General features: G+C 42.0%; 1 protein-coding gene across 1 annotated transcript in view; it reads right to left on the minus strand.

The window, feature by feature from the left end:
• The window catches only part of LOC120019009 (CD2-associated protein-like), a 72,490-nt gene that overhangs the window by 26,162 nt on the left and 26,983 nt on the right, over nt 1-19,345 (minus strand). Inside the window, exons 10-11 of the mRNA XM_038962195.1 lie at nt 14,428-14,464; nt 13,139-13,201 (exon numbers count right to left, since the gene is read on the minus strand). Coding sequence (XP_038818123.1) covers nt 13,139-13,201; nt 14,428-14,464 — 100 coding nt within the window. The remainder of the gene's footprint in view (nt 1-13,138; nt 13,202-14,427; nt 14,465-19,345) is intronic.

Below are 19,345 nucleotides of genomic sequence, written 5' to 3' on the forward strand. Positions count from 1 at the left end.
CTGAGGAGTGGCTTCTGTCTGGCCACTCTACCATAAAGGCTTGATTGGTGGAGTGCTGCAGAGATGGTTGTCCTTCTGGAAGGTTCTCCCATCTCCACAGAGGAACACTGGAGCTCTGTCTGAGTGACTATTGGGCTTTTGGTCATCTCCCTGACCAAGGCCCTTCTCTCCCAATTGCTCAGTGGTTCCAAACTTCTTCCATTTAAAAATGGAGGCCACTGTGTTCTTGGGGACCTTCAATGCAGCAGACATTTTTGGTACCCTTCCCCAGATCTGTGCCTCGACACAATCCTGTCTCGGAGCTCTACGGACAATACCTTCGACCTCATGGCTTGACAGTGCATGTCAGAGCAAAAACCAACTGTGTGACCTTATATAGACAGGTGTGTGCCTTTCCAAATCATGTCCAATCAATTGAATTTACCACAGGTGGACTCCAATCAAGTTGTAAAAACATCTCAAGGATGATCAATTGAAACAGGATGCACCTGAGCTCAATTTCGAGTCTCATAGCAAAGGGTCTGAATACTCATGTAAATAAGGTATTTGTCTAGTTTTTTTTTTATATACATTGGTAAAATTGTATAAAATACGGTTTTCGCTTTGCCATTATGGGGTAGTGTGTGTATATTGAGATTTAAAAAAAAAAATCAATTTCATAAGGCTGTAACGTAACAAAATGTGGAAACAGTAAAGAGGTCTGAATACTTTCCGAAGGCACTGTATATAGTGTAGTTAACATAATAGATAGTTGTAAGATGTATAGCTGGCAAACATTAGAAGAGAATTTCATACAAGTGTAACGTGATCATCTCACTTAAGTTGCGCTGCATGAAACTCAACCCAAGAAGCACTTGTTTCGCTCGTTGTGCTACTTGGTAAAGAAACACGACTGGCTCAAAACAGCTGTTTTGGGAAACTATTATTGGTAAGATTAATAATTAAAACTAATTTAACAGACGAAATTATGAAGGCCATCCGTTTTACCTAATACCTAGTGGACAAGTTGACTGCAGGTATTCATTTAAAATGTACAAATATTCAAATGTATTAAAAACACTATTGACTGTAATGGAAAATCACACAGAGGGTATTTCAAAATACCCCACGATTCAGTATATCGCCCAACCTTAGTCCGGACCACTACTGTTTTTCAGTTTTTTACCTCATAATTAATTGCACAAACCTGGTGTCCCAGGTCTGAATCAGCCCCTGATTAGAGGGGGAAGAAATGTAATTAAAAAGCTGTGGAACTGGCTTTGAGGTCCAGATGTCAATTTGAGGGTTGTGGATTAACAGGTCTCAGTGCACTACGCACATATAAATAGGCGTATGGTCTTCTGGGCTTACATAATCAGCAAGTAGCACGGCAGTGCAACATATTGGGGCAGCAGGTAGCCTAGTGGTTAGAGCGTTGGGCCAGGTTGCTAGATCGAATCCCCGAGCTGACAAGGTAAAAATCTGTTGTTCTGTCCCTGAACAGGGCATTTAACCCACTGTTTCTAGGCCGTCATTGTAAATAAGAATGTGTTCTTAACTGACTTGCCTAGTTAAATAAAGGTCAAATAAAAATAGTATTAAGCCTGACTGGAGGCTGAGAGACAACAGCAAACAAAAGCAGCACAAATTAATTGATAGCGCCTCAATCCCCATGAGCTATGAAATGTCCCTATTAACATCAAGTACTCAAAAACAAATTACATATGTAATTTGATGTGGTTCCTGCCACTTGGGAGATAGAGGGGGAGTTTACTTGTCCACTAAAAGGATGGTAATATTAAATCACGATTGATTGACAATAGAATTACAAGTGTTGCAGAGTATACAAAAGGACCTGAAACATGTGTACACAAGTCTTCACCAGATAGACTTGGGTGTCAATTAGTGACTCATTAGTGTCAACTTTGTCCTACATTCAGTCTGACAACTGATAGTAAACAGTAAATATGCAAATGTCTCTCTCTTTCTCTCATTAGGCCGCGTGGAGGTGACTTATCTGATTAGTACCCTGGAAGAAGAGTGTTAATTGTAAACATGAACATCCCAGAAAAAGTATGTTGAGGTCAGGAAGCTGACTGCCTGTTTAGAAAACATGATGCTGAGAAGCAGCACAGCTTTCAAGTAAAATAACATTGTTGTAGAGCAGGGTATTCAAATCTTGCTGGTATTCTGTTCTACCTGATAATTCATTGCACACACCTGGTATCCCAGGTCTGAATCAGTCCCTGATTAGAGGGGAAGAAAAAAAAGCAGTGGAACTGACTTTGGAGCTCCACGTTTTAATTTGAGGGCTGTCGAGCAACAGTGTCTCAAAGGACAGACTGCAGCTGACGTTGCTTTGAAACCACCAGGGATGCTCACATACAAAGAAACTTTCAGAGAGATACAGTGCCTCCAGAAAGTGTTCATAGCCCTTGACTTATTCCACATTTTGTTGCGTTACAGCCTGAATTCTAAATGGATAAAAAAAAAAAAAATCTTCACACCCATCTACACACAATATCCCATAATGACAAAGTGAAAACATATCTATAAATTGTAGCAAATGTATTGATAATGAAATACAGAAATCTCATTTACATAAGAATTCACACCACTGAGTCAATACATGTTAGAATTACATTTGGCAGCGATTACAGCTGTGAGTCTTTCTGGGTAAGTCTCTAAGAGCTTTGCATACCTGGATTGTACAATATTATTAAACATTTTTCAAGCTCTGTCAAGTTGGTTGATGATCATTGCTAGACAGCCATTTTAAAGTCTTACCTTAGATTTGAGCCAACTTAAGTCAAAACGTAACTAAGCCACTCAGGAACATTCAATGCATCTTGGAAAGCAACTCGTGTAAATTTAACGTTGTGTTTTAGGTTATTGTCCTGCTGAAAGCTGAATTTGTCTCCCAGTGTCTGTTGGAAAGCAGACAACCAGGTTTTGCTCTTGGAGTTTGTCTGTGCTTAGTTAGCTCTATTCCGTTTCTTTTTATCATAAAAACGACTCAGTTCTTGCCGATGACAAGGATACACATAACATGATGCAGCCACCACCATGCTAGAAAATATGAAGATTGGTACTGACTGATGTGTTGGATTTGCCCCAAACATAATGTATTCAGCACTTAAAGTACATTTCTTTGCCACATTTTTTTACAGTTTTACTTTAGTGCCATATGCATGTTTTAGAATATTTTATTCTGTACAGTCTTCCTTCTTTTCACTTAGGTTAGTATTGTGGAGTAACGACAATGTTCTTGATCCATCCTCAGTTCTCCCATCACAGCCATTTGTAACAGTTTTAAAGTCACCATTGGCCTCATGGTGAAATCCCTGAGCGGTTTCCTTCCTCTACGGCAGGTATTCCCAAACTGGGATACGCGCAATGCTGTCGGGGGTACGCCAAATAAAAATGTGATTCACATTTTTTAAAACATTTTTTTAAATATCTTTGCATTTTCAAACAGTCTATTTAGATTTTCCAACAGGTGATGTTTTTCTCTCGCCTGAGTAGCCTCATATCTCTCCCAAAAATAAAGTTAAACCATCTAGCGTTCAGCGAAATAACGTCAATACAGGTAGCCTAGTCAAATAATTAACATCCAATGACATTAACGCTACTCTCCAGTGGGAATTCTACTAACGGTCTGTATGTAGCCAAACGTAGCTGCTGCTCATTCCGTTTGCTCGAAAATTGATTAATGGTTTAAAAAAAAGTAAGGCCCACCCGTGTTCATAGAGACACATATCAGATCTATTGGTAGTACTGCTACTACCAGCAGTACTACACCTGCACCTGTCGATGACACAAGTTGTTCTGCTTCCACAAGCACATCCAATGCTAGCATCAGTAATTCTACATTTCTTGTTAGCCCCGCTAGCATGGACACTGACAGTTGTGCAGCCAAAGAGCTACTGCCCTCTTAACCGGGAAAGCACCGGGAAAGCACTATGGACCATCGAAGAGGCGCAAATATGGAAGCTAGAAACCAGGACAACAGCAGAGGATATTTTTTAAGTACTGGACAGCTTTGTGACATCAAATGGACTTTGGTGGTCAAGATGTGTTGGTATCTGTACTTATGGCGCAAAAGCCATGACAGGGTGACATAGTGGAGTGGTAACACGCATGCAAGCAGTTGCTCCCGACGCTACTTGGGTACACTGCAGCATCCACAAGAGGCTGTTGCTGTCAAGGGAATGCCTGACAGCTTGAAATACATTTTGAACACTACAGTGAAAATGGTTAACTTTGTTAACTTCTTTGATATAGGGGGCAGCATTTTCACTTTTGGATGAATTGCGTGCCCATAGTGAACTGCCTCCTACTCTGTCCCAGATGCTAATATATGCATATTATTATTACTATTGGATATAAAACACTCTGAAGTTTCTAAAACTGTTTGAATGATGTCTGTGAGTATAACAGAACTCATATGGCAGGCAAAAAATTGAGAAACAGGAAGTGAGAATTCTGAGACTGGTCAACGTTCAACTCATCGCCTATTCAATTCCCTGTAAGATATGGATCTGTTTGCACTTCCTACGCCTTCCACTAGATGTCAACAGTCTGTAGAACGTGGAATGAAGCTTATGCTGTGTTGTGAGGCCGGATGAGAGGGGAATGAGTCAGTGTTCTGGCAGATTGCCAGTTCCTGGTCACGCGCTTTCCTCATGATATCACCTTGCGTTCCATAACTTCTACAGACACGAAGGAATGCTCCGGTTGGAACGTTATTGGATATATATGACAACATCCTGAAGATTGATTCTCTACTTAGTTTGACCAGTGTATTCGACCTGTTATATAACTTTTTGAAGTTTTCGTTCGAGTTCGCCTGCATCTGCGCGAGCGTTTGGACATGTAGCTACTTTTGCTAGCATGTTTAGTGCACTTAGACATAAGTAATGGACATTATCGAACAAAACAACAATTTATTGTGGAACTAGGATTCCTGGGAGTGCATTCTGATGAAGATGATCAAAGGTAAGGGAATATTTAAATTTAATTTAATGTAATTTCGTATTTCTGTTGACTCCAAAATGGCGGAGAAATTTTATTTTTGAGTACCGTCTCAGATTATTGCATGGTGTGCTTTTTACGTAATTTTTTTTAAAAATCTGACACAGCGGTTGCATTAAGAACAAGTGTATCTTTAATTCTATGTAAAACATGTATCTTTCATCAAAGTTTATGATGAGTATTTCTGTTATTTGACGTGGCTCTCTGCAATTTCTCTGGATATTTTGGAGACATTTCTGAACATGGCGCCAATGTAAACCGAGATTTGTGGATATAAATATGCACATTATCGAACAAAACATAAATGTAGTGTGTAACATGATGTCCTATGAGTGTCATCTGATGAAGATCATCAAAGGTTAGTGATTAATTTTATCTCTTTCTGCTTTTTGTGACTACTATCTTTTGCTGGGAAAATGGCTGTGTTTTTCTGTGGCTATGTACTGAGCTAACATAATCGTTTGGTGTGCTTTCGCTGTAAATCCTTTTTGAAATCAGACATGTTGGCTGGATTCACAACATGTGTAGCTTTAATTTGTGATTTCATGAAAGATTGATTTTTATAGTAATATATTTGAATTTGCGCGCTACATTTTTTCTGGCTTTTGGCCAAGTGGGACGCTACCGTCCCACATATCCCAGAGATGTTAAAGCAAGGCCCCTGAACTCTCGTGTATTTTCTGCAATATGCAATGATATGGGCAGCGATCATGTAACACTTTTACAACATACAGAAGTGCGCTGGTTATCAAGGGGCAAAGTATTGACACGTTTTTTTTTAATTGAGAGACGAGCTTAAAGTTTTCTTTACTGACCATAATTTTCACTTGTCTGACTGCTTGAAGACGAGTTTCTCACGACTGGCCTACCTGAGTGATGTTTTTCCTCGCCTGAATGATCTGAATCTAGGATTACATGGGCTCTCTGCAACTATATTCAATGTGTGGGAGAAAATTGAGGTTATGATTAAGAAGTTGGAGCTCTTCTCTGTCTGCATTAACAAGGACAACACACAGGTCTTTCCATCATTCTATGATTTTTTGGGTGCAACTGAACTCAAGCTTACGGACAATGTCAAATGTCATATAGCGAAGCACCTGAGTGAGTTGGGTGCGCAATTACGAAGGTACTTTCCCGAAACGGATGACACAAACAATTGGATTCGTTATCCCTTTCATGCCCTGCCTCCAGTCTACTTACCGATAGCTGAACAAGAGAGCCTCATCAAAATTGCAACAAGCAGTTCTGTGAAAATTGAATTTAATCAGAAGCTACTGTCAGATTTCTGCATTGGGCTTCGCTCAGAGTATCCTGCCTTGTCAAATCGCGCTGTTAAGACACTGATGCCCTTTGCAACCATGTACCTATGTGAGTGTATTCTCGGCCCTCACTAGCATGAAAACTAAATACAGGCACAGACTGTGTGTGTGTGGGAAATGATTTAAGACAGACTCTCTCCAATACAACCCAACATTGCAGAATTATTTGCATCCTTTCAAGCACACCCTTCTCATTAACCTGTGGTGAGTTGGTCACAATTTTCAATGAACAAATAAGGTTTTATATGTAAGATGGTTAAATAAAGAGCAAAATTATTGATTATTATTATTTGTGCCCTGTTCCTATAAGAGCTCTGTCACTTCCCACGAGCCGGGTTGTGACAAAAACTCACTCATGTTTAATAAATGTATCGTATTGTGTGTGTAACAGGCTTACACTGATGGCAAAAAACAATATTTGAGAGTGCGCTGACCCTGGTGCTAGAGGGGGTATGCAGCTGGAGGTTGAATGTTTGAAGGGGTACGGGACTATAAAAAAAAGTTTAGGAACCAGTGCAAGTTAGGAAGGATGACTGTATCTTTTGTAGTGACTGGGTGTATTAATACACCATCCAAAGTGTAATTAAAAACTTCACCATGCTCAAAGGGTTATTCAATGTAGGGCTGTTCCCGACAAAAAAAATTATCATGGTCAACCGAGAGTATTCTGTTCCAGTCAATTAGTCGAAAGTTTCAAAAGGTATATTTTTCCACATATAGACATCCTATGTGTTTTAATCAAATCAACTATATGTACTGAGCTTGTATGATGCTTTAAAACACATGAAATAATTAAGATACACAAATGACAAGAGGGAGTCCGACCGCAATTGATTTGATTGTGACAGGCCGGGCTCAGACTGTGTGACTAGCATCAGTTGTCTCTCTCTCTCGTCCCTGCTGCAGCGACCACCACAGAACATCAACAGTGTTTATCACGCTGTCCATGTTGCTGAAGCTGTAACATAATTACCGCCACTTCTGACTGAAAAATTGTTACCAAAATCCCTCATTTGTTTAGGAAAAACATTGCCTATTCCCTCAACCCTTGCTTTCTTTACGTGACACATGTATGCATCGCATGCGCATGACCAATAGAGCCTGACCTATAGCGTATCATAATCACATCAATAAATTGGTTATAAATACAGGAGATCACAAAATAAAAGGTAAGGAACAAGCGCTGCGTGCATATTATGTGTGCCAAACTGGTGCAGTTAGATGACAAAATATTTTTCTGACCATTTGGAACAACGTAAAACACTAAAGAAATAATAAGCGTGCCATAGAGTCGGTTGTAACTTTTTTTAAGAAAGCCTTTATTACAGCAAAAACTAAAAACAGATGCATGCACTCGTGAATGCAATTGCAGACATGGAACGGTTTATTAATTGTTTACGCTAATTATTCAAGGGACGCTTTGTTATTTTATAACTAAAATGCTTGACTGCATATCAAATCATGATTGACTCATATGCTGTGTGATGACAGGAACAAATTAATTATTGATTGATACAGCAGCCTGTATACAGTAAGTATTGAAATACAGGCATGAGTAAGTTACGCTATTAAGACTAAACAGGATGTGCTCATAGGCCTAAAGCTCGATGGTGGTTATACAAGGCTGCTATACTAAGCCTACATTACATTTATTAAAATGGCCAACGATTTCAAGTCTGTATGTAAGCAGCAGTTGCTCTGAGTTACTGATGGCTGTTTAACAGTCTGATGGAATTGAAATCTCTCGATCCCAGCTTTGATGCACCTGTACTGACCTCGCCTTCTGGATGGTAGCAGGGTGAACAGGCAGTGGCTCTGGTGGTTGTTGTCCTTGATGATCTTTCTGGCCTTCCTGTGACATCGGGTACTGTAGTTGTCCTGGAGGACAGGTAGTTTGCCCCCAGTGATGGGTTGTGCAGACCGCACCACCCTCAGGAGAGCCTTGCGGTTATGGGCGGTGCAGTTGCCGTACCAGGCTGTGATACAACCCGACAGGATGCTCTCAATTGTGCATCTGTAAAAGTTTGTAAGGGTTTCAGGTGACAAGACAAATTTCTTCAGCCTCCGGAGGTTGAAGAGGCGCTGTAGTCAATGAACAGCATTCTTACATAGGTATTCCTCTTGTCCAGATGGGATAGGGCAGTGTGCAGTGTTATGGCGATTGCATCGTCTGTGGACTTATTCGGGTGGTAAGCAAATTGAAGTGTTTCTAGGGCAGGCCTAGGCAATTGCAGTCCTCGGGGGCCTGATTCATGTCACACCTTTCCCCCATCCCTAGCAAACACACCTGATTTAAACTAAGTGCATTTTTAACTGAAGATCATAATTAGTTGATTATTGGAGTCAGGTGTGTTAGCTGGGGCAAAAGCGTGACACCAATCAGGCTCCCGAGGACTGGAGTTGCTCAGGCCTGGTCTAGGGTGACAGGTAAGGTGGAGGTGATATGATCCTAGACTAGCCTCTCAAAGCACTTCATGAAGACAGAAGTGAGTGCTATGTGGAGATAGTCATTTAGTTCAGTTACCTTTAACTTCTTGTGTACAGGAACAATGGTGGACATCTTGAAGCATGTTGGGACAGCAGACTGGGATAGGGAGAGATTGAATATGTCCGTAAACACACCAGCCAGCTGGTCTGCGCATGCTCTGAGGATGCGGCTAGGGATGCCGTCTGGGCTGGCAGCCTTGCAAGGGTTAAGACGTTTCAATGTCTTACTCACTTCGGCCACGGAGAAGGAGAGCCCACAGTCCTTGATAGCGGGCCGCATCGGTGGCACTGTATTATCCTCAAAGCAGGCAAAGGTGTTGTTTAGTTTGTCTGGAAGCAAGACGTCAGTGTCCGTGACGTGGCTGGTTTTCCTTTTGTAGTCCGTGACATACGTCTTGTGTCTGAGCCGTTGAATTGCGACTCCACTTTGTCTCTATTCTGACATTTCGCTTGTTTGTCACCTTCCCATGTTTAAATGCGGAGGTTTGCGCTCTCATTTTTGCGCGAATGCCGCCATCCAGCCACGGTTTCTGGCTAGGGTAGGTTTTAATAGTCACAGTGGGTACGACATCTCCTATGCACTTCCTGATAAACTCACTCAGCGAATCAGCGTATACGTCGATATTATTCTCTCAGGCTACCCGCAATATGTCCCAGTCCGAGTGATCAAAATAATCTTGAAGCATGGATTCCGATTGGTCAGACCAGCGTTGAATATATTTTAGCGCGGGTACATCCTCTTTGAGTTTCTGCCTATAGGAAGGGAGAAAAATGATTTGCCGAAACAAGGGCGGGGGAGGGCCTTGTATGCATCGCGGAAGTTAGAGTAGCAGTGATCCAGTGTTTTGCCAACGCGAGTACTACAGTCAATATGCTGATAGAATGTAGGTATCCTTGTTCTCAAATTTGCTTTGTTAACAAAATCCCCAGCTATAATGAATGCAGCCTCAGGATATATGGTTTCCAGTTTGCATAAAGTCCAGTGACATTCCTTGAGGGCAGACGTGGTATCGGCTTGAGGGGGGATATACACGGCTGTGACAATAAACGAGGAGAATTCTCTTGTGAGAATTGTGAGGAATTCTAGGTCAGGTGAACAAAAGGACTTGAGTTCCTGTATGTTGTTGCAATTACACCATAAGTTGTTAATCATGAAACACCCTTCTTCCCGATGTTTATTCCTGTTGGCGCAAAGTACAGAGAATCCAGGTGGCTGTACTGACTCCGACAGCATATCCCGAGAGAGCCATGTTTCCGTGAAACAGAGCATGTTACATTCCCTGATGTCTTTCTGGAAAGCAAACCTTCCCCTAATTTTGTCTACCTTGTTATCTAGAGACTGGACATTAGTGAGTAATATACTCAGAAGCGATGGGTGGTGTGCTCGCCTCCAAAGTCTTACCAGAAGGCCACTCCGTCTACCTCTTCTCCGGCTTGTTTTGGGTCAGCCTCTGGAATCAGTTCAAATGCCCTGGGTGGTTCGGACAAAGGATCCACTTCGGGAAAGTCCTATTCCTGGTCATTGTGCTGGTAAGTTGACGCCGCTATGATATCTAATAGTTCTTCCCAGCTGTATGTAATAACACTTAAGATTTTCTGTGCTAACAATGTAAGAAATACAATTTTAAAAAACGAAATACTGCAAAGTTTAAAGGACTAGAAGCGAGGCAGCCCTCTGCATATTTGTATATGGAAAATGGCGCTGACAAAGAGAAATGACAGTCCATCATTGCTTTAAGAAATGAAGGTCAGTCAGTGCGGAAAATTTGAACAATTTTGAAAGTTTCTTCAAGTGCAGTGGCAAAAACCATCAAGTGCTATGATGAAACTGGCTCTCATGAGGACCGCCACAGGAAAGGAAGACCCAGAGTTACCTCTGCTGCAGAGGATACGTTCATTAGAGTTAACTGCACCTCAGAATGCAGCCCCAGTAACAGACATCTCAACATCAACTGTTCAGAGGAGACTGCGTGAATCAGGCCTCCATGGTCAAATTGCTGCAAAGAAACCACTACTAAAAGGACACCAATAATAAGAGGAGACATGCTTGGGCCAAGAAACACGAGCAATGGACATTAGACCAGTGGAAATCTGTCCTTTGGTCTGATGAGTCCAAATGTTAGACTTTTGATTCCAACCGCCATGTCTTTTTGAGATGCAGAGTAGGTGAACAGATGTGCTATTCCCACCGTGAAGCATGGGGGAGGTGGTGTGATGGTGCTTTGCTGGTGACACTATCAGTGATTTATTTAGAATTCAAGACTCACTTAACCAGCATGGCTACCACAGCATTCTCCATCTGGTTTGCGCTTAGTGGGACTATAATTTGTTTTCAACAGGACAATGACCCAACACACCTCCAGGCTGTGTAAGGGCTATTTGACCAAGAAGGAGAGTGATGGAGTGCTGCATCAGATGACCTGGCCTCCACAATCACAATTGAGATGGTTTGGGATGAGTTGGACCGCAGAGTGAAGGAAAAGCAGCCAACAAGTCCTCAGCATATGTTGAAAAGTATTCCAGGTGAAGCTGGTTGAGAGAATGCCAAGAGTGCGAAACACTGTCATCAACGCAAAGGGTGGCTAAATTGAGCAACATTGTCAACAGCACACGGATGTTTCAGAACCGCGGACAGTGGCCGCTATCTGCATTTGTTAACTAATATTATTTTTATTAGCGTTGCACCATTGTTCTTTTGTAATATCACCATATACAATTTCAGTAGCACATGTCTTAGAGCGATTGACTATGCCATCCCCACAGCCTCCACAATGAATTAGTCCACTCAGACAGGCGCGATACAGTATGGTACACCATGAATTATAATTTTTTGCTACTGCTCGACTAAAAATGCATCTCGGTCGGCCAACACCCTATCGACCAAACAATCGACTAAATGGGGTCAGCCCTAATTCAATGTCTGTTTTTTTACCCATCTACCAATAGGTGCCGTTCTTTGGAAGGCATCGGAAAACCTTCCTGGTCTTTGTGGTCGAACCTGGGTTTGAAATTCACTGCTCGACTGAGGGACCATACAGATAATTAATTGAATGTGTGGGGTACAGAGATGAGGTAGTCGTCATGTTAAACACTATTATTGCACAGAGTGAGTCCATACAACTTATGGGACTTGTTAAGCAAAGTTGTACTCCTGAACTTATTTAGGCTTACCATAACAAAGGTGTTGAATACTTATTGACTCAAGACATTTCAGCCTTTCCTTTTTTAATAATTTGTAAAAAATATAATTCCACTTTGACATTATGGGGTACTGTGTGTAGGCCAGTGAAACAAAATCTCAATCAATTTTAAATTCAGGCTGTAACAGCAAAATGTGTAAAAAGTCAAATGGTGTGAATTCTTTCTGAAGGCACTGTACATAATGTCTCTTACACAATAGGTGGGAGAAATCATAGAATTTCTATAGGATAAATAAAACCATCCATAGTATGTGTGAACTGGTGGCCAATCTGATAAATTGTCCAACGATTGTATTAAACTATAATTGTATAACCCTTCACTTGTTAATAAAGAGAAGGCTGAAGAAACAAGTGTTGTGTTTATCCAGGAGGACACATTTCCCAACAGATGAAATAAAAAGATGACTGTGCTCCTCTATTAATACCCTGGGGTATGGTAGGGTATGGCTAGGACTGGTGCTACTGCTGCTAAACTCCCACTGATTAAAAAGTCACCGCTGTAGCGAGGTAACCAGGACCAGGTCAAAAGCACATTAGCATAATCACCACCACCCTTCAAGCTGTTCTACTGTCAAAAAGTGGATCCCTACTGTTATCTGTATGACAAGTGTCTGTCTAGGGTCTAGACCCTTGAGGACAGCTTTACTGAGCATTCACAGTTATTTATTCATATTATTTATTAAGTTATTCATGTGGGGTCCAAATGCACAGGCAAATGTCGGCTTTCTCCTTGACACTTGGTACGAACACTTAGTAAATCAAGACCTGCATGTCTATCGGCAAACAGAGCAAACTCTGCTTTGGTGTTACGGATGAGACCGACTCCCCACACACATAAACCCAGTTAGGGCCAGGTTGAACTGCAATGCCGCGAAAAATATATATATGTGATATCGGAGAGGATGTGATTGGTGGGGTGGGCTCTCATCCGGAGAGCCACATGTCCCTTGGAGCAGTCGGGGCTGATTGGGAGGTGGGAGGTGTTGTCTACAACCTTCTTCACACCAACTCATCTGCTGGAGCACAAGTGCTGCTCCCAGGGGGGAGAGGGGAGAGGTTTCTCACCACTTAATGGGAAAGGGCAGATAGTTGGAAGGGATGGAAGAGGGCGACCCTTACCTCTATCCTCAGGATGGGGATGCTGGGGCTTCTTGTCGGCGCTCGGGACCTCGGGTTTTCGACCTGAAAAGCGAAGCATGTTGCCGTTGTTTAGTAACGTCCTCCTCTCTTTACCGTGGATCTATGAGTCTATGAGGACAGCCAGTCGAGCACAGAGCAAACTAAACAGATATTCTGCAGACAGGATGTGGAGACACACATAAGTGTTTCCTGTGCAGACTAAAGGGAGTACAGAAATCTTTGCAGTGCTTTTTGCAAGCGTCTGTAACTTCAGATGTGGGTGTGCTAGATATGAGCCTTTCGTTCAATCAGTCTTAGCACCCCTCTCGGAAACAACAACCTCAGAAGAGAAAACATTATTTTTTCCTATCAAGACAGATATCTAGGTGAATGCCGGTGCTATATAGAACAGCCAAGTACCTTCGTCAATTCGGAAAAGTAATTAGAATCTATATACAAATATGTGAGCACTTAGAATGAATGGGCCTAGTCATTAAACCTACACCTTAAGGGCATTAGGGAAGTCTCCATGCCTCCAGAGATCTAGATCTATGGCATAGTTAAAACCCATTATACCAGAGGTCTTGTATCTAACAGCCGCAGGGATGAAAGCCCTAGGAGTCTGCTATGTGAGACTACATTGTGCTATCAGACAGGAGTCAAAGGATCCTAAATACCTACATGCATCACGTCTCTGTCGGCCTTGGCAGTTCGGCTTTGATCTGGACTGAGTGTACTACTTGGTAGTAAACAAAGTTGGGAAAGTCTTAGATGTTGGTTTCTTTGCCCTGAAACTTGAACCCCTTGGGGTCGTAGCGCAACACAGTCATCATCTCAAGGCATTCTTAATAACGCATCAATTTAGGCATCCTCTCGGAGATTTACAGCAATTGCCACTTATGAAAATCTTTGAGTGGCATTTAAATCTATAAAGCATCCCCTAACCAAGCATTCAGAACTGGAGATGATGACAATTATCTGGTGGATTTTTCACCTTGTCGGCTGAGGGATTCGAGCAAGTGACCTTCGGTTACTGGCCTAACACACTAACCGCTAGGCTACCTGATATTAGGTGACAGGATGTGCTAATGGACACAGGCAGAGGTACACGTTTATGTTTGTCTGCCCATATTGTTTGGTACTGTACTAGAGAAGACTCTCGTGGGGATGTTTTGAAGATAAGAAGTCGCCCGCTGCCTGCCTCTCCGTTAACTGATAGTGATCTACTACACATGCTCATCTACAGGAGATTGATGATGGTCACATGTTCCTTATGAAACAGGCCTTACCTATGCTTTTTGATGGTGGCGGCAGCTTCTTGAGTATCTGAAAAACACAAAGTGGGTCAATACAGTAGCCCTCAGTTTAAACAGACTCCCAGCAGACACACCATGATGGCCAACAAGTACAGAGAGAAAGAGCACTTTCTTGCCCCACTGAATTAGGTTCAACATTCAGGGAATATGTTAAGTACAGTACGTAGTAAGGTAACAAGTCAAGTCTTTTTTCGAAAGAAAAGCAACCCAGAATACCTTGTTATGGGTCACAAAGCTGATGAAAAACAACCCAGAACGAATTTGAATTGGCCACACCTCAAGGGACGCAGAATTTGAATTGAAGGAAGAAGAAATTAATTCAAACCAATTCAACTAAGACATGAAACATGAGTCTCATTCATTTGACTAATCATTTATCAAAAGGATAAACCACTTATTAATGTAAAGAATACACATACCATTTCAAATATTAGTTTGATTAGAACTCAGATGTCAAACCAACAGTATTTTTTCTTTGTCATGAGATGTTAGATTGTTCCATTCCATACTAGTGTTTGATCTATGTATTCTGTATCACGGCCTGGTATGGCAACAGCTCCACCCTCAACCGGAAGGTTCTATTATCTATCCAGTTGCCTAGTCACTTTACCCCTACTATATGCACATCGCTACTTCAGTTACCTTGTACCCCTGCACATCGACTTGGTACTGGTACACCCTGTATATAGCCATGTTATTTTTTACTCGTTATTCGTTATTTACTGTGTATTTACTCCATGTGTCAAATCACCCCTTTCCCTTTGTCCCTCCATTTGCACGTTCACACGTGCTTCCGCCATATGCACAAGTGTCCCAAAGCTGAGGGAGTGAAAGGGTTAAGGGGCTAATTAATCCCTTCGAAAACAACTTAGACCGAGTCAGCTACACTGCCGGCTTCAGAGCGAAGTGGTATCCCATAACACAACGCATCATTTTTAAGTTGGCGCAATTTCACACAAAATAAGTCATCCCTAATTATGAGTCACCTGTATTTGTATGTGTTGGATTTCAAGGCTTGATACATGTAACATATTAAATACCTCCCAAATTATTTTTTGAACTGTTACTGGGGGTTTATATCTACGGGGGGAATGTTCTCATTTGAAGGTCATGCTTGTTTTATTATTTAAAAGTGGAACATGAATTGCATTATTCAAGTCATGAGTGTGTCCTGAAATTGATTGGTTTATTTGATCCCTTGCCACTCTTGAAGTCACCGTCTGAGTTTCATCAGCAACATGTGACAACGGAGCACCCTCCAAGCGAGTTGCTAGGGGTGAGGGGATGGTTTGTGAACACCGAAAGACAGTAGGCCTAGGGTTAATTGTTTGTTCAAGGGGACACAATGTTTTCATAAGTGCGCAACTAAATTCAATTGTTTTCGGGCAATTGCTCAGATGAATTTCACATTTAACAAAGAAGGCAGGCAGGGTCTGTTCAACAATTGTTTGTTGCTCCAGAGAATGACTGCCCTTTGCTGTAATCTTTACAACAATGTTTGGATGATTTTGGTCTTCATCAGTTTCTTTAAATTCTTCCCAATTCGTGGTATTATTTATGCCTGACTTCTGTAATATATTTGAACATGCTTAGACTTTAGTCTACCTGATATCATTCCAATTTAAATGGTATATCAATAGCAACACAGGGCTTCCTTACTGTAAAGTCATGTGCCAGAGATGCCGATGTCACGGCAGCTGTTCCAGGGATCCAGCCTGAGCAATGCACTGGGACAAATCACTGATCTACAAATCACCTTGCACCTTAGATAGAAAGATTAAGGAATCTGCACAGCGCCATGCTCAGGCCCATCAGTGTGTCAGAGACTAGAGGGCTGAGGAAGAGTGATGCCAGGCATCTAATGCGGAGGCCAGAGCATGAGTCAGAAGAGAAGCACATGCTCCAAATGAACACAACAAGCAATTATGCTCAGTTTCCATGAATAACTTACACTGATCTTAACCTTGCTCATCTTAAAATGTGCTTTAATGTTTGTCCTATGGAATTACATTAAGTCCTTAATAGATGATACCAAGCAGTAAGACACCGCAGTAACACTGACAGCTTCTAGACAATAAGTGTGTGCTTTATATTCATAGCCCACATTCAATAAGTTTGTAAGTCTTTCCACAAGCCCAATGAGATCATTCTATTATAGTGTGATGACAACTACCATGGCAACTTTCCATGTTAAGGCTATACCTGAGAACTAATTGCAGACAAACTGTGGTAGTCAAGAGGGAACAAGCAATCTTTATCAACAGCATCAGTGGGTCACCTATGAGTGGTGGATTAGGAGGTTTAAAGCTCAGTCTTTCTCCTGTAAGTAAACGTCATGCAGTGATAATAGGATGGATACAGCCACAGGCCACTGCAACATTTCAGATTGATAATGTTCCTTGCCAGCACCACAAAAGATGCATACCGGGATATGTATGCTGTAACAATCCACACTGGGAGTTTATACCATGCTGGCAAAAACTATTTAGAAATAGAGAGAGATGGAGAGAAAGAAAACAAGAATGAAAACAGAGAAAGAGAGAGAGAGCGAAAGAGACTGCCCTGGTAACCTCTTAATGGAGATCTGTTTATGGCTGCCCTCTACCGAGCATCTAGCAGAGCTGAGAACATACCCTTCCCATCCCTCCCTCTCATGAACATTTGACCAGCGTGTGTTTCTCAACCATCACATGAGCCAGTGCTCATCACATTCCCTCTGCCTAGGCCAGGGCCTTAAACAAAGGGCAACATTGAGCTCATTTATGGAGTAAAAACTCTCCCAATGCTCTGGGCCAAAAGACTGTGCTCCACCACTGCTTCACCCATTGACCTACGTGTGGGGGGGCAGAGCAGCGTGTTCACTCCACAGGGCCGTGACACAACAACAGCCACTGTGTGGGCCGATGAGGCAACAACGGCCAGGACTCTTTGCCATTGCGATGGAACTAGTTCAAGTACCAGGAACTTTACTTACGATTAAAAGGAATCTTCTTCAAAATTCAACAAATGACTATTTAGCTGGAGGATACTTTTTGACCAGAAGGAATTGATAGTGTACACTTCTCTTTGAACAGAACAGCTGTGAGCAATGTCCCCTCTAAGCTGTGCGCGTGTTCGGGCACAGCTTTCCCAGGACTGCCGTGCAGATGATACCAGCCCGCAAAGAGATGCACGAGATTGAACTTCCCTCAACATTAGTAGTTTGCCCTGTTAGTTTACATAATCAATGTGTCCCTCTAATGTGGGAATTGTGATCAAATCAACATATTGTCCACCTTTCAATGCAACATACCGAAACAAATCTAACAAGACTGTGTGATTTTGATGTAGGCAGAGCGCATCGCCTGAGGATTCTATTGACAGCACAACACATGTAGCCACGTGTGCACATTTATTCATATTCTCTGCTGGTTAATAGCCTAGTTACAGATCATTTCTGGTCTGCAATGGGGTGTGATTGCTTCCTACAACAGCACAAACTGTGTACATTTCTAGCCATCCTTGAAAATCGAGTCAGAGCTTTTTTATGTCTTAAAGGGGCAGTGTTGTATTTTGAGACAGGCTTGAATAAGTTAAGACGCCAATAGGCAGAGGGTAGCAGCCATACATTGTCTGATTCTCTATAATAATGGTATGGGGATAATAATTAATTTTATTTTGTATAAAATCCCATTGAACGTTGGCTACATTGAACAACACACATAGGTTACTACTGTAGGCTGTATCATAGAAACGTTATTAGATGCATTTTCTCCATTGTTTTTGATGGTATGCCATTCTGGTAGACCTATATCAGGAATGCAGGCCCGCCCAAAAAATACATATATATTTTTGGGGGAACTCAGTTGGAGTCTCAACGTCCTGTTGAGAGTTAGAATAGTAGAATATACAACGTGCAATTTTGACATTTGGTTGTGCATCAGCAGTTTCTCTCTCTCAATTAGCCATGTCAACTAGACGCTTTTTTGGTAAATTAGTCGCTATCTAAACTTGTAGTAATAATGGTTGAACTACCGACCGGGGGCCCCCAATGATTTTGTTAGGCCGTCTCACTCCGAAATCATTAAAAACTGCAAACATTTCTCCCCACCCTATGACAAAATTTGTAGAGTTGCAGGAAATTACCTGTAAAACTGAAGAAAACAAATCCTCCACCCCATGGCAAAATTATTTGAAATCTTTTGCATCAAACTTGCTTTAAAACTGCAATGTTTTCTCTATGCCCCATGGCAAAATGCCGCTAAAATGCTTGCAAGGTGCGGGGGGCCCCTCAACAAAATGTAACTTAGGACCCCAAAAGGCTAGGTCTCTGACTGCATATGTGGGTATGGCTATGGGTACGCAGACCCGCAAGCCACTGCGGCCCCTCATGTTAAGTTCAGTTTTTCTGTGGCCCACGCCCCTATCAACAAGCAGCATACCACCCTGCATCCCACTGCTGGCTTGCTTCTGAAGCTAAGCAGGGTTGGTCTTGGTTGGTCCTTGGACAGGAGACCAGATGCTGCTGGAAGTGGTGTTGGAGGGCAAGTAGGAGGCACCCTTTCCTCTTGTCTAAAAAAATATAAAAATGTCCCAGGGCAGTGATTGGGGACATTGCCCTGTGTAGGGTGCCGTCTTTCGGATGGGATGTTATATGGGTGTCCTGACTCTCTGTGGTCACTAAAGATCCCATGGCACTTTATAGTAAGAGTAGGGGTGTCCTGGCTAAATTCCCAATCTGGCCTTCATACCATCACCTAATCATCCCCAGCTTACAATTGGCTCATTCATCCCCCTTTCTCTCCCCTGTAAGTATTCCCCAGGTCATTGCTGTAAATGAGAATGTGTTCACAGTCAACTTAATTGGTAAAATAAGGGTTAAATAAAAATAAAAAATTAGACAAAACACAGA

Source organism: Salvelinus namaycush, chromosome 24, assembly GCF_016432855.1.
Source record: "Salvelinus namaycush isolate Seneca chromosome 24, SaNama_1.0, whole genome shotgun sequence".
NCBI lineage: Eukaryota > Metazoa > Chordata > Actinopteri > Salmoniformes > Salmonidae > Salvelinus > Salvelinus namaycush.